General features: G+C 44.7%; 1 protein-coding gene and 1 pseudogene across 1 annotated transcript in view; one reads left to right on the forward strand and one right to left on the reverse strand.

Annotated features, from left to right (window-relative positions):
- TRPC6 (transient receptor potential cation channel subfamily C member 6) overlaps positions 1 to 24,054 on the reverse strand; it is a 347,114-nt gene that overhangs the window by 62,048 nt on the left and 261,012 nt on the right. The window contains exons 6-8 of the mRNA XM_063951506.1: positions 19,419 to 19,652; positions 7,931 to 8,195; positions 4,335 to 4,530 (exon numbers count right to left, since the gene is read on the reverse strand). Of these exons, the coding sequence (XP_063807576.1) occupies positions 4,335 to 4,530; positions 7,931 to 8,195; positions 19,419 to 19,652 (695 nt within the window). The remainder of the gene's footprint in view (positions 1 to 4,334; positions 4,531 to 7,930; positions 8,196 to 19,418; positions 19,653 to 24,054) is intronic.
- On the forward strand, positions 17,757 to 17,874 carry LOC135052418 (5S ribosomal RNA; annotated as a pseudogene).

Below are 24,054 nucleotides of genomic sequence, written 5' to 3' on the forward strand. Positions count from 1 at the left end.
CAGCACACACCAGAGCGCTATATAATGCAGGGACTAACTGAGTTATGTCCCTTATAGCTGCTTTTTAATATAAACTATATACTGCGCCAAATTAAATGCCCCCCCTCTCTCTTTTTTACCCTTTTCTGTAGAGTAGTCTGCAGGGGAGAGCCAGGGAGCTTCCTTCCAGCGGAACTGTGAGGGAAAATGGCGCCCAGTGTGCTGAGGGAGATAGCTCCGCCCCTTTTCCGCGGCCTATTCTCCCGCTTTTTTATGGAATCTGGCAGGGGTATTTACCTCATATATAGCCCCTGGGGCTATATATTGAGGTATTTTTGCCAGCCAAGGTGTTTTTATTGCTGCCTCAGGGCGCCCCCCCCCCAGCGCCCTGCACCCTCAGTGACCGGAGTGTGAAGTGTGAGAGGAGCAATGGCGCACAGCTGCAGTGCTGTGCGCTACCTTGGTGAAGACTGATGTCTTCATGCCGCCGATTTTCCGGACCATCTTCTTGCTTCTGGCTCTGTAAGGGGGACGGCGGCGCGGCTCCGGGACCGAACATCAAGGCTGGGCCTGCGGTCGATCCCTCTGGAGCTAATGGTGTCCAGTAGCCTAAGAAGCCCAATCCGGCTGCAAGCAGGCGAGTTCGCTTCTTCTCCCCTTAGTCCCTCGCTGCAGTGAGCCTGTTGCCAGCAGGTCTCACTGAAAATAATAAACCTAAGACTATCTTTCTTCTAAGAGCTCAGGAGAGCCCCTAGTGTGCATCCAACCTCGGCCGGGCACAAAATCTAACTGAGGCTTGGAGGAGGGTCATAGTGGGAGGAGCCAGTGCACACCAGGTAGTCCTAAATCTTTCTAGAGTGCCCAGCCTCCTTCGGAGCCCGCTATTCCCATGGTCCTTTCGGAGTTCCCAGCATCCACTAGGACGTCAGAGAAACATACCTTGCTCCAGGCACCATGACACCTTGCTACACCTCTGGGAGCGGCAGTCAGCATGCGTTCACAAGGATCGCAAATTCTGATACAGAATTTGCAAACCAACCTGAATCAGGCCCTATGTCTCTCTTTTCTAGCTAGATAAGAATGGATGATTGGAGATGTGCTAATGTTAGATTTGATAAATACGCAGTTTTCACCAATGTAAGTGAAGCATATCTAATGGTCATCTCCATTTGAATTAGCAGTAACAATTATTGGGATCTTTAGACAATTGTGGGCCACGCCCATGTTTTTGCCGCTGTGGTGGCATGCCCAGTGCTTAGTGAGCAGCTGACATGCCCCCTATCTCTGTCTCCCAGTGAACAGATGCTGTGCTAAGCAGAGCAGCGAATGAGAGGTGAGGAGGGTCTCCCAATTGCCCCCACCGAGGGACACTGCAACCCGTGGGTAAAACAGCGGAACAGTCCCAGAAAAACGGGACTGTCCCAACAAAATCAGCACAGTTGGGAGGTATGTACATAGGGGGTCATTCAGACCCGATCGCACACTGCCTTTTTTCGCGGCCGTGTGATTGGGTCTGAACAGCGCATGTGTGTGGTCTGCAATGCGCAGGCGCGATGGCCGTCGCCGTGCAGCGACAGATAGTACGAAGAAAGCATTCGCACTAGCGAACGCAAGAAGTTTGACAGGAAGAGGCCCTCTGTGGGTGTCAACCCACCGTTTTCAGGGAGTGTCCAGGAAAACGCAGGCGTGCCTGGCCGTTTCCAGGGAGGGTTCCTGACGTCAGCTCCGTCCAGGATCATCGCAGCGGCTGAGTAAGTCCTGAGCTGCTCTCTGCACAAGCGATCGCACCTCTGCACAGCGATTACCCCCTCCCCTGTAGGCAGCATCTACCTGATCGCGGCAGTGCAAAAATACGCCTGCGTGCTATCAGGTCTGAATGACCCCCTTAGTGTAGTTGGTAAACAGTTTGGAATCCATTAGAATTACTATTTAATCTTTCTCTGCTTAAAATGTTATACAATTTACAAAGTATAAATGCATTAAGTAAAACAAATATCAGAACAGGTGTAAAGCTGTCTCCACTGAATTTTAGCGATGCACAGTGGGGGTCATTCCGAGTCGATCGCTCGCTGACGATTTTTGCAGCGATCAGGTAAATAAATGGCACACCTGCGCATGCCATTGATCTACAGTCAAAATACCGACACAGTCAAAATACAGACATTCGTTATGCCGACCTGGTCAAAATGCCGACATAGTGAAAATACCGACATGAGTTTTTCTGGGGGGGTTTGTGTCAGTGTTGACACAGTTCAACATGGACACCGTCTAAGTGTACCACATCCCCTCACATGGCTCACTGCGCTTGTCACACTATTATATTCCCCCTCCAGGTCCACTGGGATGGTAAAGTATAAACAAGTTTGTTTTTGGGCAAAAATTCCTTAAAAAACATGTCAGCATTTTGACATGTCGGCATTTCAAATGTTGGTATTCTGACTATGTCGGCATTTTGAACATGTCAGCATAATGAACGTCGGTATTTTGATCGTGTTGGTATTTTGACTGTCGGTCATTGGCTGACAGGATTATGTCAGTCTGTATTGTGTCCATCGGTAAATCAACTGCTACCCGATGCTACAGGTGTCTCCCCTGATAGATGGGGCTGCATATCTATCAGGGATTATTTACTTACACTATATACTCTCCCCTTGTGCTGGGGGATGGGTGAGTGAATAGGGCGCTCAAAGCTTATCTGTAATTCAGAGAAACTCAAATGTTAAAAAAGCCAGGCAGGGTTCCAAGCTTCCAAACTGTAGACCAAGGACTCATAACCTTTTTAGGTAAGAGCTGATAAGTAAATGATGACTGTGCATCAGCTCTGTCACTCACGTTTCAGTGTTTGCGTAATACCGGGTCTGATTCATGTTTAGAAGCAAAGCAAAAAAGCAAGCAACTGGGCAAGCCATGGCCCTCATTCCGAGTTGTTCGCTCGCAAGCTGCTTTTAGCAGCATTGCACACGCTAAGCCGCCGCCTACTGGGAGTGAATCTTAGCTTATCAAAATTGCGAACGAAAGATTCGCAATATTGCGAATAGACACTTCTTAGCAGTTTCTGAGTAGCTCCAGACTTACTCTGCCAGTGTGATCAGTTCAGTGCTTGTCGTTCCTGGTTTGACGTCACAAACACACCCAGCGTTCGCCCAGACACTCCCCCGTTTCTCCAGCCAATCCCGCGTTTTTCCCAGAAACGGTAGCGTTTTTTCACACACTCCCATAAAACGGCCAGTTTCCGCCCAGAAACACCCACTTCCTGTCAATCACATTACGATCACCAGAACGAAGAAAAAACCTTGTAATGCCGTGAGTAAAATTCCTAACTGCATAGCAAATTTACTTGGCGCAGTCGCAGTGCGAACATTGCGCATGCGCAGTTAGCGGAAAATCGCTGCGATGCGAAGAAAATTACCGAGCGAACAACTCGCAATGACCACCGATGTTTCACTGCAGGTGGGGCAGATGTAACATGAGAAGAGAGGTCTAGAGTTGGGAGGGGTGTGTTCATACTAAATCCATATTGCAGTGTAAAAATAAAACTAACATGTGTGGGCTACATGCAAAAGCAGTCAGTATTTACCCTGCACAGAAACAATCTAAATGTATTTGCTCCCTTTGCAAGGCAACATGGTTTGTTGCCTGCTTTTTTTTTGCTTTACTTACAGACATGAATCAGGCCCAATGTACCCTCTTTTAATTAATTTGCTGCCATCGGTAATTAAATATATCAATATTTAAAATATAGCAAATATAAAATGTATTAATACATCATTATCAATTAGTTACCATTGATTGGTAGTACACAATAGGATTGCTAGGAGTGGATTTTGGGGACATAACCACCCACTCTTATGTGGTGTAACTGTAGTATCAAAAGTTGCTATCAACTAGGGGGATTCAATTCTTGGAAGCGTAGCCGAATATCCCTGTGGCATATTTCCAAGAATTGGAAGCCCAACTAGTTTGGGGTCACTGGAAAAAAGCTGAATTTCCCCCTGTGTGTCTTAAGACTTACGCTGGGTACACACTGGGGCCACGGGGATTCGTTCCAACATTGGAATGTATCCTTGTCAGCCCAGAACGCCCGTACACACTGGGGTCATGTTAATGGATGGAACGATCATGTTCCGTCCTTCATTAACATAACACAGGTCGCTAGCGGCGGACGCTTGGTTTGATGTGTAGCACACATCTGCGTATTGTTGCAACATCGCTCCCGTGTTTACCCAGACTTACACTTTGCTAAAAATGAAGCGTGAAGACAGATGAACATGAAATTATTAGTATATGTAATAAGTTTCACCGCATATATTTTCAACACAGTTTACTGAGCACCAGTTGGTGCCGCACATGCTTACCTCTATCTCTTGGAAGCTGTTGTTGATCATTGCAATCAGCATATTTAATAGAACGATCACCATGGTGACATTGTATACTCCATATAGGACATAACCAATATTTTCTATAAATTTGTGTCCATAGTTGATGACAACTGATTTCACTTCAGAAAGTCCAAAAATGGCCCAGAACAAAGTCTTAAAACTCTCTTCAACACTTAAAAGAGGAAAAAAAATCTCTGTCAGGAAATCAGAGGTGATAGATCAGCAGTAAATGACAGTAACTCTACAGTACGATTGATCCGGAGTAGTGGCCTAAACCCACAAGACATCTAATATAATACTGGCTCCTTCTTTGTGTCATTTGTCACAGTTGTGTCTGAGACTTTTTGCTAATCCATATGGATTCCTATGTGAGCTGTTGAGCATCTCTGTACGCAACCATGATACGAAAGAATCTCATAAGACGTAACATCTTTGTGCGTATGTTTAGCCACACACCCACCATGCCCTCCAGTCACTTCCCAGGATTGCCCAAATCTGTACTACATCCCTGAAGGAACATCATCAGGATGCATGTGCGGTGCCGTGCGATTCAGGGACATGCGTATATAAAAATCATTGCTCCACTGCATCCGACATCGCTGCTTCTTTCCGACTCAGAACCAGGCCCCATGTCTTCCCCACCCCGCGGAAGATCAAGGACTTAAAATTATTTGGCATATGTTTAAGATCTCAAGAGAGTCTCCTCATAACGGTAAAACTTTTTCAAGGAGATATTTTCATTTAAGCCATGTGAAATAGTGAAATGAGGGCGGTGATGGGGGAGCATTTACAAAAACATCAGACCTCTCATTGCCTCCCAACTGTCTTTGGAGGAGAGGTAGCAGCAGTCCTTATATACTCTAGTCACAGGTTTTTAGTTCACCTATGTCACTGTATCTTTTGTCTCAGGCAGTCACAGATATCAATTGATGGAGAGATTGACCGATAGATAGATAGATAGATAGATAGATAGATAGATAGATAGATAGATAGATAGATAGATAGATGATAAACACATAGATGATAGATGTCTGCTGAATGTGAGGTCATTCCAAAGGGTGGTCTTCTGTATGCCGGCTGTCGGGCTCCCGGCGCTCAGTATACCGGCGCCGGGAGGGGCTCCCGGCGCCGGGATGCTGGTCGCCGGGAGCCCGACCGCCGGCCAGCCGTAGTGAACCCCATTCCAAAGCCTCAATCTTTCATTCCTGTAAGTAATTCTGGTTTGACTCTGTGATACAGAATGTTGTTTGATCATGTCCTTCTAAAATATCCAACTTCTTATCAGCTTTAATTTGATCTCAGACTTTGGAATATTCAAAATGTCTTCTAGGTGTTTCTCCTTCCACCTGGGAAATAATTCATGTGCCACCCGCTGCTAAACAAACCCAAAACATATTCAATCATTCCCAATACTAAAAGATTTTCAAGATGTTTATTTCTTCAAACGCTTCATCTATTTTTCTCCTAATGTATCTTCTGTGGCCACAATGTAAAAGTTTTGTTTGACCAGTCCAAAGTACTTTATTCTAGTAAGTTCTATAAAATGATAGCGTCTAGATAATATGTTGCTTTTTGTGCTCTTTGAAAGGTTTTACAAATCTCCTACACTATTCTGTAGACCCCAACTCAGGTGCCAAAGACATCTTTCTACAGGTAATTTGCAGTGATACGAGGGTCTGGCTTCATCTCTTCCTTGACTTCCATTTACAGTAGTTTCAGTGTTTCCTACACAGTAAATTCCAAGCAGATAACATTTAGAAAATCTTGTTATATAAAGCCTTCTCGTGTCTTGTAACAACCAATGGTCTTTATTTTCAAGTCCTCAGCATACCTCTTAGGGGTGTGGATTATTAGATCTACACTAAAAAGGTCTACAGTCAATGGGGGTCATTCCGAGTTGATCGCTCGCTAGCAGTTTTTAGCAGCCGTGCAAACGCTAAACAGCCGCCCTCTGGGAGTGTATCTTAGCTTAGCAGAAGTGCGAACGATTGCATCACAGAACGGCTACAAAAAAATATTGTGCAGTTTTAGAGTAGCTTCACACCTACTCAGCGCTTGCGCTCACTCGCTTCACACCTACTCAGCGCTTGCGCTCACTCCAGACCATTCAGTTCCGGATTTGACGTCACAAACATGCCCTGCATTCGCCCAGCCACGCCTGCGTTTTTCCTGGCACGCCTGCATTTTTTCGAGCACTCCCTGAAAACGGTCAGTTGACACCCAGAAACGCCCATATCCTGTCAATCACTCTGCGGCCAGCAGTACGACTGAAAAGCTTCACTAGACCTTGTGTGAAAATACATCGGCCGTTGTGAAAGTAAGTCGTGCGTGCGCACTGCGCCGCATACGCATGCGCAGAAGTGCCTGTTTTTTACTTAATCGCAGTCGGCGAACATTTTCACCTAGCGATCAACTCGAAATGACCCCCAATAGGTTTACCACTAATGGAAGGCATGTATTAGGTCGACAGGGTCAAAAAGTCGACATAGAACAGGTAGACAGTAGAAAAGGTTGACAAGGTAAAAAGGTCGACATGAAAATGGTTGACACAAAAAAGGTAGACACAAATTTTGGGGGGTGGGGGGGTTGGTGTTTTGTCACTTTTCTGCTACAAATAAGCCCCATTAGTGTACCACATCCTCTTGCATTGGCTTACTTCGCTCCCCATGCTTCGGGCAAGGTGCCTCACTCCGCTACCTCTGTGCTTGGCACAGGTTACTGTTCCCAATCATAGTCCATGCGGATGATAAAGAATGAAAAAGTTGGAAAAAATAAAGTTTATCGACCATTGTCATGTTGACCATTTGGCCCTGTCGACTTTTTGGCCCTGTTGACCTTTTGAACTGTCTACCTTTTACATGTCTAGCTTTTACATGTCGACCTTTTGTCCATGTAGACTTTTTGACCCTGTTGACCTAATGCATGTCTACCATTAGTGGTAGACCTATTGACTGTAGACCTTTTTAGTGTAGATATATAGACCGGATACCACTGCTTAGAGGAGGTCATGGCTGTTGGGCTGAGGAGATTAGTTACAATGCTTACATCTAGGCTGTATTGGGGCAATTCCCCATTCTGCCAACGTTGAGGTCAAAGGGATCGGAGAAATCCAACACGTTGGATTTCACTGACTCGCCGATACCGACCAAAACATGGTTGATATTGGCGAGTCAGGGATTTTTAACATGCTGCTCTTTCCCAATCTGGCAATGTATCGCCGATCTTCGATGGCCACTAATTGCTTGAGAGTGGTGTCGGGGCCATAGATGTCTAACAAGCCAAAGAAATATCAAGATCTTAAACAAAAGTATTAATGCACCAATTGGAAGTGTGACCAAACATTTCATTTCGTTTGACCACCCTTTAGTACATTAAAAATGTTTTTTTGTTTTTGATTTTTCATTCTGCTGACTGACATTTTAGTTTTGAGTCAAGTTGTGCAGAAAGAGGTGGTGCTAGTTCTGACAAAGGGAATATAACACATGGAGTTTCTTTCCCTTTAAAAGCAAAGAGTACAAACTGACAAAGCTAATTCAAAGCAATTTTTTTAACAAATTAAAGAAAAAACTTACGTGGTAAAGGCATCATTTTGTTTAGCTCCAAGATAGTAGGAGTACAGATTAAACATTCCAATCATAAAGGCCACAAACACCATGATAAATATCACCATAAACTTGAAGATATCTTTTACAGTCCTTCCTAGTGATATCTGCAGAGGTCCAAAACTTTCGTTTGCCGGTAGAATATAAGCAATCCTGGAGAAACTGAGAACCACAGCAATTGCGTAGAGGCCTTCTGATATAATCTGTGGGTCTGATGACAGCCATTTTATTCTGGCTGGAAGAGAGTAGGACAAAATACACATAAGTACATTCTCTGACTCATCTACAATGCACACAACGCCCGATGAGCAATGCAAATTAGTGATGTGAAACGCATCGACTTGCATTGGGAGACCCAGATTTCTATCAGACCTGACTGGTTTGCCGAAGTGGTGGTGTCTGGAGAGGGGTAGAGATTGTACCAACCAGTGGTAGCAACTGGGTGGAGCAAATGCATTGTGTAGCAGTGAAAAAATAATATTTAATTTTGTAGAGCATTCCCTGCTTTGTGAGGACCACACAGCCATTTACACTCCGTAAATGGACTTGAGTTTGTCCCTATATAAATCCCTATACAAGACCCCTAAGCTAAATCAATAAACTAGAGATGTGCATGGTGTCTCTGTCTTGTGTTTTGGTTTTGGTTCTAATTTCATCGTCAAGTTTTGGATTTGCAAAACCACCCTCAAGTGTTTTGGTTTGGAATTCAGCTTTAAAATCCGAATTTTGGGGTTTGGATTTATTGAAAATGGATAAAAACAGCTAAAATCATGAATTTTTTGCAATCCAAAACCCCAAATTTGTATTTAAAATCCAAATTGCGAACTGCGGGATCCGCAAAATTCAGGTAGGTTAGGATTTCTAAAGAACCGAGCCGCACATTTCCACACTAAACACACCAGAGTGCCTTGCCGTATGTAATAACAAGTAAATGTGGAAAATTTGACTGTTATTTTTTCATTTTTATCCAGTATTTATAACTAGGGAGGCAGAGGGAGATCAGGGAGGTAAATGTGTGGCTTAGAAACTGGTGTAGGAAAGAAGGGTTTGTGTTCCTGGAACACTGAGCGGACTTCTCAGTCAGGCGCCATCTTTTTTGTCGCAATGGATTGCACCTGAATGAGGAGGGGGCAGCAGTGCTGGGGGGCAGGATGGTTAGAAGGTTGGAGTAGATTTTAAACTAGATGTCTGGGGGGAGGGATTATAAAGAAACTACGAGATCATTAGTGAGTGCAGCAAGGGGGGAGGTATTAAGTATAATGAGGGTGGAGAAGTGGGGAGGGGAAGAATAGCAAGAATTGGAAAATCAGGGAATGCTAACATAAGAAAGGAAAGGATACCAATGAATAGACAAATAAATAAGGGTATTACTAACCTAAAATGTATGCTTGCTAACACATGAAGCCTATCAGGCAAAATGGGGGAATTAGAAATGCTTGTAATGAAGGAACAATACGATATTATAGGTATCATGTAGACATGGTGGGATGATTCCCATGATTGGGTAGCTAACTTGGAGGGTTATACTCCTTTCAGGAGAGACAGGGCTATTAAAAGAGGGGGCGGGGTATATCTTTATGTTAAACCATTTCTAAAACCATACTTAAATGAGGGTATTTACGAGGGAACTGGAGATATAGTTGAGACATGGTTCTATGAGTAAAAAAGTACAAAAAACTTTTAATAGAACATGTTATAAACCAACTGATATTAGTGTGCAACTCTTGATGCAAAGAAAGCTACCGGGCTGGGGGAAGTCCTAATCATTGGGGACTTTAATTATCCGGACATAAATTGGGCCAGCGAATCATGTAATACAGCTCAGGGTAAAAGGTTCTTAAATATGCTAAAGGATAACAACTTGTCGCAAATAGTCGAAGAACCAACCAGAGTTGGGACTATACTGGACCTGGTACTAACTAACAACGTGGAGATAATAGTGAATACCGCAGTAGGCGAAACCTTGGGTAACAGTGATCATCCCCATGGGCAGTAAAAATAAGAGTAATAAATTCAAACCAATGTGGTTAAACAAAAAGGTAAAGGAAGAAAATGATAAAAAGAGGTGAGCATTTACAGCTTTCAAATCAGACGGGAAGGCGGAGTCATTCCAGTACTACAAAGAATGTAACAAAAAACGCAAAAAGGAAATCAGAGCAGCTAAAATAGAAAAAGAAAAGCAAAATCGCTAAGGAGAGTAAAACTAATCCTAAAAAATTATTTAAGTACATAAATGGTAAGAGGCTAAAAAAAGAGAATATAGGACCATTAAAAAGCGAACTGGGATTCCTGATAAATGACGAGAAAGAAAAAGATGAAATATTAAACACATTTTTCTCATCAGTGTTTACTACAGAGGACCAGATTGTGGGATTAGTGAGTAACAATAACAATAGTATTGATAAAGGCCCATTGCTTAATACTTATCTGTCTGAGGAAGTAGTCCGTGAACGATTAAAAAAATTAAGACTAATAAATCTCCTGGTCCAGATGGCCTACATCCTAGGGGTCTGATAGAGCTAAATGCTGAAATAGTAAGGCCACTGTATCTAATTTTCACTGAGTCACTTAGATCAGGCATGGTACCAAAGGACGGGCGTATATGGATACATTTCCAATATTTAAAAAAGGTATTAAACTTCATCCTGGTAACTACAGACAGGTTAGTCTGACATCAATAGTGGGGAAACTATTGGAAAGTATACTAAGGGACAGTATACAGGATTACTTGGAGAACTCCCATGCTATTAATAAGAATCAGCATGGTTTTGTGAGAAATAGGTCATGCAAACTAATTTCATTAGCTTCTATGAGATAGTAAGCGACAATCTCGACCAGGGTAACGCAGTAGATGTGATTTATCTAGATTTTGCAAAAACTTTCGACACAGTACCTCACAGGAGGCTGACTTTCAAATTAAGGGAGCTTGGTATAGGAGACACTATTTGTACATGGGTGAGTAATTGGCTTGATAACAGGGAACAGCAAGTGGTGAATAATGGGATTTCCACCTGGGCTAATGGGGTTTTCCACCTGGGCTAAAGTAATTAGTGGAATACAGCAGGGTTCAGTGCTGGAGCCACTCTTGTTTAATATATTTATTAATGATTTAGGAGTAGAACTAGAAAGCACAGTGTCAATTTTGCAGACGATATTAAAATATGTAGGGTAATCAAGTCAGATGTGAATGTAGAGTCTCTTCAGAGCGATTAATTTAAACTGGAAGTTTGGCCAATGAAATGGTGTATGACGTTTAATGTGGAAAAATGAAAAGCTATGCACTTTGGGCCTAATAATAAACAGGCAACCTACCAATTAAATGGGGAATATATAGGGGAAACTGCATTAGAAAAGGATTTGTGGGTGTTCATTGATAGTATATTTAGCAGCAACACACAATGTCAAAGTGCAGCAACAAAGGTAAATAAGGTGTTAACATGCATTAAAATAAGAATTTACTCACCGGTAATTCTATTTCTCGTAGTCCGTAGTGGATGCTGGGAACTCCGTAAGGACCATGGGGAATAGCGGGCTCCGAAGGAGGCTGGGCACTCTAGAAAGATCTTAGACTACCTGGTGTGCACTGGCTCCTCCCACTATGACCCTCCTCCAAGCCTCAGTTAGGTACCGTGCCCGGACGAGCGTACACAATAAGGAAGGATATTGAATCCCGGGTAAGACTCATACCAGCCACACCAATCACACCGTACAACTCGTGATATGAAACACAGTTAACAGTATGAAACAATAGAGCCTCTCAACAGATGGCTCAACAATAACCCAATTTAGTTAACAATAACTATGTACAAGTAATGCAGATAAACCGCACTTGGGATGGGCGCCCAGCATCCACTACGGACTACGAGAAATAGAATTACCGGTGAGTAAATTCTTATTTTCTCTAACGTCCTAGTGGATGCTGGGAACTCCGTAAGGACCATGGGGATTATACCAAAGCTCCCAAACGGGCGGGAGAGTGCGGATGACTCTGCAGCACCGAATGAGAGAACTCCAGGTCCTCCTCAGCCAGGGTATCAAATTTGTAGAATTTTGCAAATGTGTTTGCCCCTGACCAAGTAGCTGCTCGGCAAAGTTGTAAAGCCGAGACCCCTCGGGCAGCCGCCCAAGATGAGCCCACCTTCCTTGTGGAATGGGCATTGACAGATTTTGGCTGTGGCAGGCCTGCCACAGTATGTGCAAGCTGAATTGTACTACAAATCCAACGAGCAATAGTCTGCTTAGAAGCAGGAGCACCCAGCTTGTTGGGTGCATATAGGATAAACAGCGAGTCAGATTTTCTGACTCCAGCCGTCCTGGAAACATATATTTTCAGGGCCCTGACAACGTCTAGCAACTTGGAGTCCTCCAAATCCTTAGTAGCCGCAGGCACCACAATAGGCTGGTTCAGGTGAAACGCTGACACCACCTTAGGGAGAAACTGGGGACGAGTCCTCAATTCTGCCCTATCCATATGGAAAATCAAATAAGGGCTTTTACAAGACAAAGCCGCCAATTCTGATACTCGCCTGGCAGAAGCCAAGGCAAATAACATAACCACCTTCCATGTGAGATATTTCAGATCCACGGTTTTTAGTGGTTCAAACCAAAGTGATTTTAAGAAAACTCAACACCACGTTGAGATCCCAAGGTGCCACAGGAGGCACAAACGGGGGCTGACTATGCAGCACTCCTTTTATAAATGTCTGAACTTCAGGTACTGAAGCTAGTTCTTTTTTGAAAGAAAATCGACAGAGCCGAGATCTGTACCTTAATGGAACCCAATTTAAGGCCCATAGTCACTCCTGCTTGCAGGAAATGCAGAAATCGACCTAGTTGAAATTCCTCTGTTGGGGCCCTTTCGGCCTCACACCATGCAACATATTTTCGCCATATGCGGTGATAATGAGTTGCTGTAACCTCTTTCCTGGCTTTAGTAAGCGTAGGAATTACTTCCTCCGGAATACCCTTTTCCTTCAGGATCCGGCTTTCAACCGCCATGCCGTCAAACGCAGCCGCGGTAAGTCTTGGAACAGACAGGGCCCCTGCTGCCGCAGGTCCTGACTGAGTGTCAGAGGCCATTGGTCCTCTGATATAAATTCTTGAAGTTCTGGGTACCAAGCTCTTCTTGGCCATCCACGAGTATCGTTCTTACTCCTCGCCTTCTTATTATTCTCAGTACCTTTGGTATGAGAGGCAGAGGGGAGAACACCTAAACCGACTGGTACACCCACGGTGTTACCAGAGCGTCCATAGCTATCGCCTGAGGGTCCCTTGACCTGGAGCAATATCTTTTATAGCTTTTTGTTAAGGCGGGACGCCATCATGTCCACCTGTGGCCTTTCCCAATGGTGTACAATCCTATTGGAAGACTTCTGGAGGAAGTCCCCATTCTCCCGGGTGGAGGTCGTGTCTGTTGAGAAGATCTGCTTCCCAGTTGTCCACTCCGGGAATGAACACTGCTGACAGTGCTAACACATGATTTTCCGCCTATCGGAGAATCCTTGTGGCTTCTGCCATCGCCATCCTGCTTTTTGTGCCGCCCTGTTGATTACATGGGCGACTGCCGTGATGTTGTCTGATTGGATCAGTACCGGCTGGTTTTGAAGCAGAGGCCTTGCTGGCCTCAGGGCATTGTAAATGGCCCTCAGATCCAGAATATTTATGTGTAGGGAAATAACCTGACTTGACCAAAGTCCCTGGAAGTTTCTTCCCTATGTGACTGCCCCCCAGCCTCAAAGGCTGGAATCCATGGTCACTAGGACCTAGTCCTGTATGCCGAACCTGCGGCCCTCTTGAAGATGGGCACTCTGCAGCCACCACAGTAGAGATACCCTGGTCCTTGGAGACAGGGTTATCAGCCTATGCATCGGAAGATGCGATCCGGACCACTTGTCCAACAGGTCCCTCTGAAAAGTTCTTGTATGGAACCTGCCTAATGGGATTGCTTCGTAAGAAGCTACCATTTTTCCCAGGACTCGCGTGCAATGATGCACCGCTACCTATTTTGGTTTCAGGAGGTCTCTGACTAGAGATGACAACTCCTTGGCTTTCTCCTCCGGGAGAAACACTATTTCTGGTTTATGTCCAGAACCATCCCCAGGAACAGTAGACGTGTCATAGGAACCAGCTGTGACTTTGGACTGTTTAGAATCCACCTATGCTGTTGTAGCACTTTCCAAAATAGTGCTACCCCGACTACCAACTGCTCCTTGGACCTCGCCCTTATAACGAGATTGTCCAATTACGGGATAATTACAACTCCCTTTTTTTGAAGGAGTATCATCATTTCGGCCATTACCTTGATAAAACACCCTCGGTGCCATGTACAGTCCAAACGGCAGTGTCTGGACTTGGTAATGGTAATCCTGTACCACAAATCTGAGGTACTCCTGGCGAGGATGGTAAATGGGGACATGCAGGTAAGCATCCTTGATGTCCCGGGATACCATGTAATCCCCTTCGTCCAGGCTTGCAATAACCGCCCTGAGCGATTCCATCTTGAACTTGAATTTTTTTATGTTCAAGGATTTTAAATATAAAATGGGTCACACCGAACCATGCGGTTTCGGTACCCCAACCCGTGTGGAATAGTAACCCCGTCCTTGTTGAAGTAGGGGCACCTTGAGTATTACCTGCTGGGAATACCGCTTATTAATTGCCTCTAGCACAGCCTCCCTGCTTGAGGGAGTTGTCAGCAAGGCATATTTTAGGAAACGGCTGGGGGGAGACATCTCTAATTCCAGCTTGTACCCCTGAAATACTACTTGGAAGAAACAGGGATCCACCTGTGAGCGAGCCCACTAATTGCTGAAATTTTTGAGGCGGCCCCCCACCGTACCTGGCTACACCTGTGGAGCACCCGCGTCATGGTGTGTACTCACAGGAGGCGGGGGAAGAATCTTGATTCTGGGAACAGGCTGACTGGTGCAGCTTTTTCCCTCTACCCTTGTCTCTGTACAGAAAGGAAGCGCCATTTGACCCGCTTGCTTTTCTGAAGCCGAAAGGACTGTACCTTTTTCTGTGAGGAAACCTGAGGTAAAATTATTTCTTCCCAGCAGTTGCTGTGGATACGAGGTCCCAGAGACCATCCCCAAATAATTCCTCACTCTTATAAGGCTCTCTATGCGCTTTTTAAGTCAGCATCACCTGTCCAGTGACAGGTCTCTAATACCCTCCTGACAGAATGGACATTACATTTATTTTGGATGCCAGCCGGCAAAATATCCCTCTGTGCATCCCCCATATATAAGACAACGTCTTTAATATGTTTTTATGTTTGCCAACTATTATCCCTGTTTGACAGGGTCACCAACCACGCTGCAGCAGCACTATCTGCAGGTCTCAGTCTAGTACCTGAGTGTGTAAATACAGACTTCAGGATAGCCTCCTGTTTTTTTTTTTTTTTTTTATCAACAGGTACCTATTAAAGTGGCCGTATCCTAAGACGGCAGTGCCACCTTTTTTGACAAACGTGTGAGCGCCTTATCCACCCTAGGGGATATCTCCCAGCGTAACTTATCCTCCTGGCGGGAAAGGGTACGCCATCAGTAACTTTTTATAAATTACCAGTTTCTTAACGGGGGAACCCACGCTTTTCACACACTTCATTTATTCATCTGATGGGGGAACAAAACACTGCCTGTTTTTTCTCCCCAAACCTAAAACCCATTTATAGAGGTTAAAGTCAGAAATGTATAACACATTTTTTATTGCCGGGATCAAGTCACGGATTGGATTGTGTATATGTCTCCACCTTGTCGACACTGGAGTCAGACTCCGTGTCGACATCTGTGTCTGCCATCTGAGAGAGCGGGCGTTTTTGAGCCCCTGATGGCCTTTGAGACGCCTGGGCAGGCGCGGGCTGCGAAGCCGGCTGTCCCACAGCTGTTACGTCATCCACCCTTTTATGTAAGGAGTTGACACTGTCGGTTAATACCTTTTACCTCTCTATCCACTCTGGTGTCGGCCCCACAGGGGGCGACATCACATATATCGGCCTCTGTTCCGTCACCATATAAGCCTCCTCATTCAACATGTCGACACAGCCGTACCGACACACCGCAGACACACAGGGAATGCTCTAAACGAGGACAGGACCCACAAAAGCCCTTTGGGGGGACAGAGTGAGAGTATGCCAGCACACACCAGAGCGCTATATACTGCAGGGACTAACTGAGTTATGTCCCCTATAGCTTTATATCTATATATATAATGTATACTGCGCCTAAATTTAGTGCCCCCTCTCTCTTTTTTTAACCCTTGTAGACTGCAGGGGAGAGCCAGGGAGCTTCCCTCCAACGGAGCTGTGAGGGAAAATGGCGCCAGTGTGCTGAGAAGATAGGCTCCGCCCCTTTTTCGCGGCCTATTCTCCCGTTTTTTATGGACTTCTGGCAGGGGTATTTACCTCATATATAGCCCCTGGGGCTATATATTGAGGTATTTTTGCCAGCCAAGGTGTTTTTATTGCTGCCTCAGGGCGCCCCCCCCCAGCGCCCTGCACCCTCAGTGACCGGAGTATGAAGTGTGTGAGAGGAGCAATGGCGCACAGCTGCAGTGCTGTGCGCTACCTTGGTGAAGACTGAGTCTTCATGCCGCCGATTTTCCGGACCATCTTCTTGCTTCTGGCTCTGTAAGGGGGACGGCGGCGTGGCTCCGGGACCGAACATCAAGGCTGGGCCTGCGGTCGATCCCTCTGGAGCTAATGGTGTCCAGTAGCCTAAGAAGCCCAATCCGGCTGCAAGCAGGCGAGTTCGCTTCTTCTCCCCTTAGTCCCTCGCTGCAGTGAGCCTGTTGCCAGCAGGTCTCACTGAAAAGAACAAATTCTAAGACTATAACTTTCTAAGAGCTCAGGAGAGCCCCTAGTGTGCATCCAACCTCGGCCGGGCACGAAATCTAACTGAGGCTTGGAGGAGGGTCATAGTGGGAGGAGCCAGTGCACACCAGGTAGTCTAAGATCTTTCTAGAGTGCCCAGCCTCCTTCGGAGCCCGCTATTCCCCATGGTCCTTACGGAGTTCCCAGCATCCACTAGGACGTTAGAGAAAAGGGGAATTGAGACAAGGGATGAGAGCGTAATCCTGCCACTGTACAAATCATTGGTACGGCTACATTTGGAGTATTGTGTACCGTTCTGGGCACCACGCTATAAAACAGACTTATTAGAACTTGAAAAGGTTCAAAGGCGAGCAACCAAATTGATTAAGGGGTTGGAGACACTGACCTATGAGGAGAGGCTTTCTAGGTTAGATATGTTTACACTAGAAATGAGATGACTAAGAGGAGATATGATTAATATTTACAAATATATAAAGGGGCAATATGCGGAGCTATCATGTGAGTTGTTTACTAAGAGACCTCTACACAAATCGCGAGGACACCCGCTAAGGCTTGAGGAGAGGAAATTTTATACTCAGTGCAGGAATGGATTCTTCATTTTTTTTATTTCCTTTCTGACAACTTCAGTATAGGACTATCCTCCTGATTAATAGCCTACCAGTTAAACAGCACATTCAGTGACACACATTTATATTATTTACTTGTATTGATCAATTTATATTTATATTTATTTGAATTGTTTCAACTTTTGTCTCTCCTCCTGTACTCTCTCATCTGGTTGATGGTGGCCCTGGACACAGACATTGTGCTTGTACCCAGACCAAATCACCATCACAACAGACAGTAGAAGTACCCCCCCACACACACTCCCTCATCTGGACATTTGTGACCGGGCCCTACAAGCCCTGTCCCTATTCAGTACAGAAAGTAGAAGTGTTTCCCTCCCATTTCCTGATTTAATCGGCCCACGGCCATACTATCCTGAATGCGCCCGATCACGTCCGATCTTGGAAGCTAAGCAGGTATGGCCTGGTCAGTACGTGGATGGGAGACCTCCAGGGAATACTAGGTGCTGTGGGCCATTTTTCTTCAGGAGATTTTCACACCATTTTTATCTCATTCTCTGAACTTTCAGATAAATAGTTTCTCAACCTGATCAGGAGAAGCTTGCTATACATTCTGACCCTTTCTGTGACCATGTGGATATTGTGATTTTCAAACAAATATCCAAGAATAACAACAATATTTTCACCTGCCACATCTTGAACCGTATTTGGTACAACGGCAATCAAGATTTTTATACCATTTTTGTTCACCTAGTGTGACTCTATTCATAGTCTAAACAGAGCCGGCACTAGGCATAGGCAAACTAGGCAAATGCCTAGGGCATTTGCTATGCTTAGGGGTACCAGCAGCTTCTGCTGATTAAAATGATATGTGGCATGCCCATATTCTGTGTGTAACTGAGGCTGTATCTGCATACGAAATGCTACGTTGCAGTGTATTCCTGGAAATCACTTGTGCATCCTAGCCACATAGTAATGCAAATAAGATGTATTTTCATAAACAAAAGGCTCCCCAACGTTAGCAGAGATGCCAGCTGACTCGTGCCAGGCATGTCCTGAAGAACTAACGGCGGTGCTAGGGGGCACCAGCCAAAACCTTGCCTAGGGCATCATATTGGTTAGGGCCGGCTCTGAGTCTAAACATTAAAAGTTAAGTTTTAATAACACACCACAGTGGAAGGACTCAAACGGGTCCTTCCCCTCATCATTTATCTTTCATTATTATTATATCCAATACAAGAGTGCTTCCACACAAGGTTATTTTGTCTTTCTCTTGTTTCTTCCTGTAGGTTAACTACAAAATCCATGGGAGCACCACCAAAACCTAGTACTATTTAGGATTTACTATAATAGTCAGCATTTTGGTCTCTGCATATATATTTTTTCATTTATTTAAAATCCTTATTTTTTCAAGCTGGTGCAGATCCACAACTTTCTTTTTTACAGGGATTCTTCATTGTAAGGGCAATATGAATACGGAATACACTGCCAGAGAAGGTTGTAATGGCGGACTCAATCAATGCGTCTAAAAATGGGTTAGACAAATTAGACGGGAAAAGATATATGAGGATATAGCCTTTAACCTAAATAGAATAGGGAATGCAATATAATTCAGGTTGAACTCAATGGACTACTAGTCTTTTTTTCAACCTCACCAACTATGTTACTATCTATTACCGTGATGCGTTTGTATGCAGTATTTTGTTTCTATTCTGAAATGGGATAAACGCATTCCTAATGGATTCCATTATATGTATGCCATCAGCATTATATTGGTAAAATAAACCTTGCAATAAAGGCATCTTCTGTTTTAGACAGTACAATAACTTTACACAACTTCCAGTTGTCCCTGTTCCAGTATATCTGGTGTCTAGCCTTTAGTAAATGACGGACATTCTCTAGAAAGCTGCTAAGAAAATGCTTTGTGGGCAATAACACTAAACATAAATACAGCTCTAACAAACATCTAGAATCAGTTATAAAAGAAAATACAAAATGTAATAAATAATTTAGTAAAAGGTTATAAATGTCGGTAATGTGCGAGCTGCCGCCTGCTCACCAAAAGTGTAGTATTTTATTTCAGGAGGCAGCGTGGCACTCGTCAAGTCCTTAATGTTCTCATCATCATCAACAAAGTTCTGTGCCCGGGAGGCGTGCCAGAAGGCCATGAACCTGGCAATGAACGAAGCAGCAAAGATTGCCAGCATTCCGAAATCCAGGATATTCCACAGCTCAAAAATGTATTCCCGCGGCCCTTGCGACCAGATCTCCTTACACTCTGACCAGATCATACCTGTGGGAAAGGAGTAGCGCTCATCAACAATATTATCCTTTTCAGAAAGACACAGTTATTTCCGACACTTAACAGAGTAATCCAGATACTAAACATAGCACAAGGAACAGATGTACGCTTAATTCATTCTGAGAGGATGCAAATCATTCCGGGATAGTCTGCTTACCACATTAAGTTGGGTACATAAATATTATGATTGGCGCTTACATCGTGACTGCTATTATATGTAACGTTAGGGAAAGAACACCTGATGTAAATGAACTGCTTACAAAAGCATCACTCTTTGGACTAAATGTAATAGCCTACCGGAAGCAGGAAGTGCGGGATTTCATGAAATGCTGGCCAGACTTTTAAAGCGGCAATCATTTACACACAAAAGCAACCTGGTTATGCCATGTAAATGACTGCCGCTTTAAAAATCGTGCCAGACTTGCTTCTCGCAGGCTATTACATTTAGCTGTTTATATTTCTCTATGTACAGTATGTATAGATAAAATATCTACATTTAATTGAACGTTATCCATCACTTATAAGCAGTGGAGGGTTTAACTCCATATGATAGATACTATATAAAAAATGAATATGGTTACGCATGAGGTGTGCAAGTTGTGCGTCCACACACACCTTTGGCGGCCCCGACCTGTACCGATCGTATGCACCAGGTTTCAGAAAACACAGATCGCGACACTGTGTTTAACTCAGGCGAGTGTGTGCTACAGTAACGTTGGCGGGCACTCCAATCCAATGCCGCCTTACCATCAACCAGCCCCCAGGAAAAACAGGGGTTGAAGAGCGCCCTCCACCTGGCAGGGAGGATAATCCTGAAATCAGGTGAGTGATTGGGTGGAGGGGGAGGCTATGTCCAGCGAGTATTGTTGCATACCACTTATGGTTTGTAGACATACAGTAACACTGTTAGGGAGGGATGTGTCAAAGCTTGGAGAGAGATAACGTACAGATAGATAAAGTGCCATCCAATTAGTTTCTGCCATTTTACAGGCTGTAATGACAGTTATGAGCTAATTGGTTGGTACTTTATCATTCCCTAACGTTTGATAAATCTGCCTCATATTACATTACTGTCGGAATATCCGACATGTCAAAAAAAAGTACGTTTTCGCAGTTTTTAGGGCGAATTTCGATTCAACCTACTCAATGTATGTGCCATTTTTACGACTTGTCGGAAATTCCGACACTGTCGAAAAACAGGTGGATCAGCGAATTTGCCGCCAATCCACCTGTTTTGGCAAATTTGCGGGCGTTTTTCGACAGGTTTTTGTCCTGTTTTCGCCCTTGCCAATTCAATTTAAAAAAAATTCGGATTGGCATGTCGAAAATGGGACAAAAGTAGCAGAAAATGCCAGCAAATTGAATATGGAACTGTCGGAGCCTCTCCATCGGAGAGGCTCCAACAGTAATTGAATATACCTGATAATATTTCCAGATATATGGTTTGGCATGAACACATTGATTGTCATCAGTTTATGCATACAGTATTGGGGCAGATCTATTAAGCCTTAGAAAGTGATAAAGCAGTGATATGTGCAAGGTGATAATGCACCAGGCAAACAGCTCCAATATGTAGATTGACAGTTAGGAGCTGATTGGCTGGTGCGTTATCATCTTCCACTTATCACTGCTTTATCACTTCTCCAGGCTTAATACATCTGCCCAAATGCAATTCCATATTCGGCACTAAGCCTTTAAGCCTTGGTTGGTAGTGGAACAAGGGTTCAGTATGATATGCCGATGGTCGGGATTCCGACTGTCAGTATACCGACAGCGCCATCCCATCTATCATAATCCTGACAGGCCACCAGGAAGCCCCCTAATCCTCCTATTCCCCCTACCCTAACCCTCCCTTGTGGGTGCATAACCCTAACCCTCCCCACTTGGTGCCTAACCCTAACCCTCCCTTTCCTGCTGCCTAATCCTAACCCTTCCCGCTTGATGCCTAACCCTAACCTCCCCTTGTATGTGCCTAACCCACCCTCCCCGATCACTAACCCTAACCTTGCCGGCCCTGCACACTAACCCTAACCCCCCTGCTCCTGCCTAAACCTAACACCCCCACCCTACGTGGCATCACGCCAGCGCGTCTCGCTGTGAGGACAATCGGGATGCCAGCTGTCAGTAATGTGACGCTGACATCCCGAGCGACGTCGGTATCTAGACTCTGGCATTGCGTCCTACTCCGGGATCCCGGTGTCGGTATATCGACCGCTGGGATCTCGTCTGTCTGGAAGCTAACTGCTTCCCTGGAACAATCAGGGGGACAAAGATCATGGGGCTCCCTGGAAATTTACAGTTCCCAACACAATGCTTTACCAGCTTTTGGAACACCCTAATTAGTCTGAGCATGGGACAGTTGAGTTTGAATCAGTGTTTCAATGAACCATACTTTCTGGTCTTCCCCCACCAGGAAGGTGGGGCGGGGGGTGTGATCATGTCATCATAAACCCGCCCCCTGCTATACAATACTGCGATTACCGCCATTGTATAATGGGAGGGGGGGGGGGAATTCTCAAATATGCAACCGATCATTGACAGGTGGGACCACTACACTCAGATACGGGTGGTCTCCAGGAGACTTGACTACTCTTCCGGGCATCTGGGAAAGCCACTCAAGGTCTTAGAGTCTCCTGGGCGTCCTTGGAGAGAAGGCACGTATGAGTGAGACCTTGTTGGATTTAGTATTGCATCGTGTGTGTGTGTGTGTGTGTGTGTGTGTGTGTGTGTGTGTGTGTGTTGGGGGGTGCGGGTGGGGGGTTGCCATGATCCTGGATGCCTACATGGATGGAAGAGTACCATATCCCTATGCTGTTAGGTGAGTAATGAAGTGGTGAATGAGGGTGTTCGGGAACTGTATATTTAATCAAATATTTTGGGTGTGTGTGTCCTGTGTTTTCTTTAATATTTATCTTGCCGGTGCATTGCAGGTTCCAGTGGGTTCTGGAAGCCAATTAAATTGGGTACAACAGGGCTAGGTGGAACTTGTAGTGCACCAGTAAACAATATTAATTCTGAAATGTAACTATATATATTAACCCCACAGCCCAGGGGTGGGGAGAACATGGAAAACATCCCTAGTGTTATCAGTATGAGGTTGGTCCATTAGTGTTATCAGTATGAGGTTGGTTCTTTAGTGCTATCAGTATAAGGTTGGTCCTTTAGTGCTATCAGTACAAGGTTGGTCCTTTAGTGCTATCAGTATGAGTTTGGTCCATTAGTGCTATCAGTATGAGGTTGGTCCTTTAGTGCTATCAGTATGAGGTTCAAGAAAAAAGATAAAACTAGTGTTTTGCGCTTGGTGCACTGATTATCTAGATTTTGATAAATGGATAGGCAAATAGATAGCACTATTTAATTGTGTGTCTGTTTTACTTCAATTAACACACATGGAACTTGCTTTCATAAAAACCAACTAGAATATTTTAATAGCATTACACATACATAAATCATGTACACATACATAAATCATGTATACCAATATTGGATATATTAAAAATCAATAAACTATAACACACTGAAAGAATGCGCTTAAATTGTCTAAAACACAGATTATATAATAGTGTCCATAAGTAGTAACAAGTGGACGGCAACAATGTATCATGTGAGTGCTACACAAGCATGCCTCATCAATTTACAGCAGCTGCTGGAGCCTACTGATTTGTATCTAATGTCTCTAATCCTCTTGCTACTGGCGTCCCAGTGCAGAGGAATATTACTAGCAATATATTTACCCGAACAGCGGGATTCTCCACATATAGCGTATATTACCAAGAGGATATCCTTAAGGCGTGCAGCCACAGCGTCCGCCGCTTGCACTGTTCTTGGTGCAGTGAGGATCTCTGTCCTGGCAGGCGGATAAGGATCCTTCAGGTGTCTTGAGGAAGTCCCGAGCTGTGACGGGACGAAACGCGTTGACGTCATCTCCCCGCTTTTCACACTGACGGCAACACTGACCTGAGTGCAATCACTGGTGCCTACAATCTGTGCTTGGTGCCGACGGTCATCCCTGTGGAGGTAACCATAATACAGATACTTGCTGATCGGAACAGCGGCCACGTAAGCGCCCACCCGCTTTGCCAGGACAGAGACTTCTCCTGTACCACGGATAGTGCTAGCGGCAAGACGCTGTGGCTTCACGTCTTAGGATTTCTCCCTGCAAAATTGAACCATTACCTGAATCAACCCGCTGATTGTTGACACCTGAAGGATCCTTATCCGCCTGCCAGGACAGAGATCCTCACTGCACCAAGAACAGTGCAAGCGGCGGACGCTGTGGCTGCACGCCTTAAGGATATCCTCTTGGTAATATACGCTATATGTGGAGAATCCCGCTGTTCGGGTAAATATATTGCTAGTAATATTCCTCTGCACTGGGACGCCAGTAGCAAGA

Source organism: Pseudophryne corroboree, chromosome 2 (genome assembly GCF_028390025.1).
Source record: "Pseudophryne corroboree isolate aPseCor3 chromosome 2, aPseCor3.hap2, whole genome shotgun sequence".
Classification (NCBI taxonomy): Eukaryota; Metazoa; Chordata; class Amphibia; order Anura; family Myobatrachidae; genus Pseudophryne; species Pseudophryne corroboree.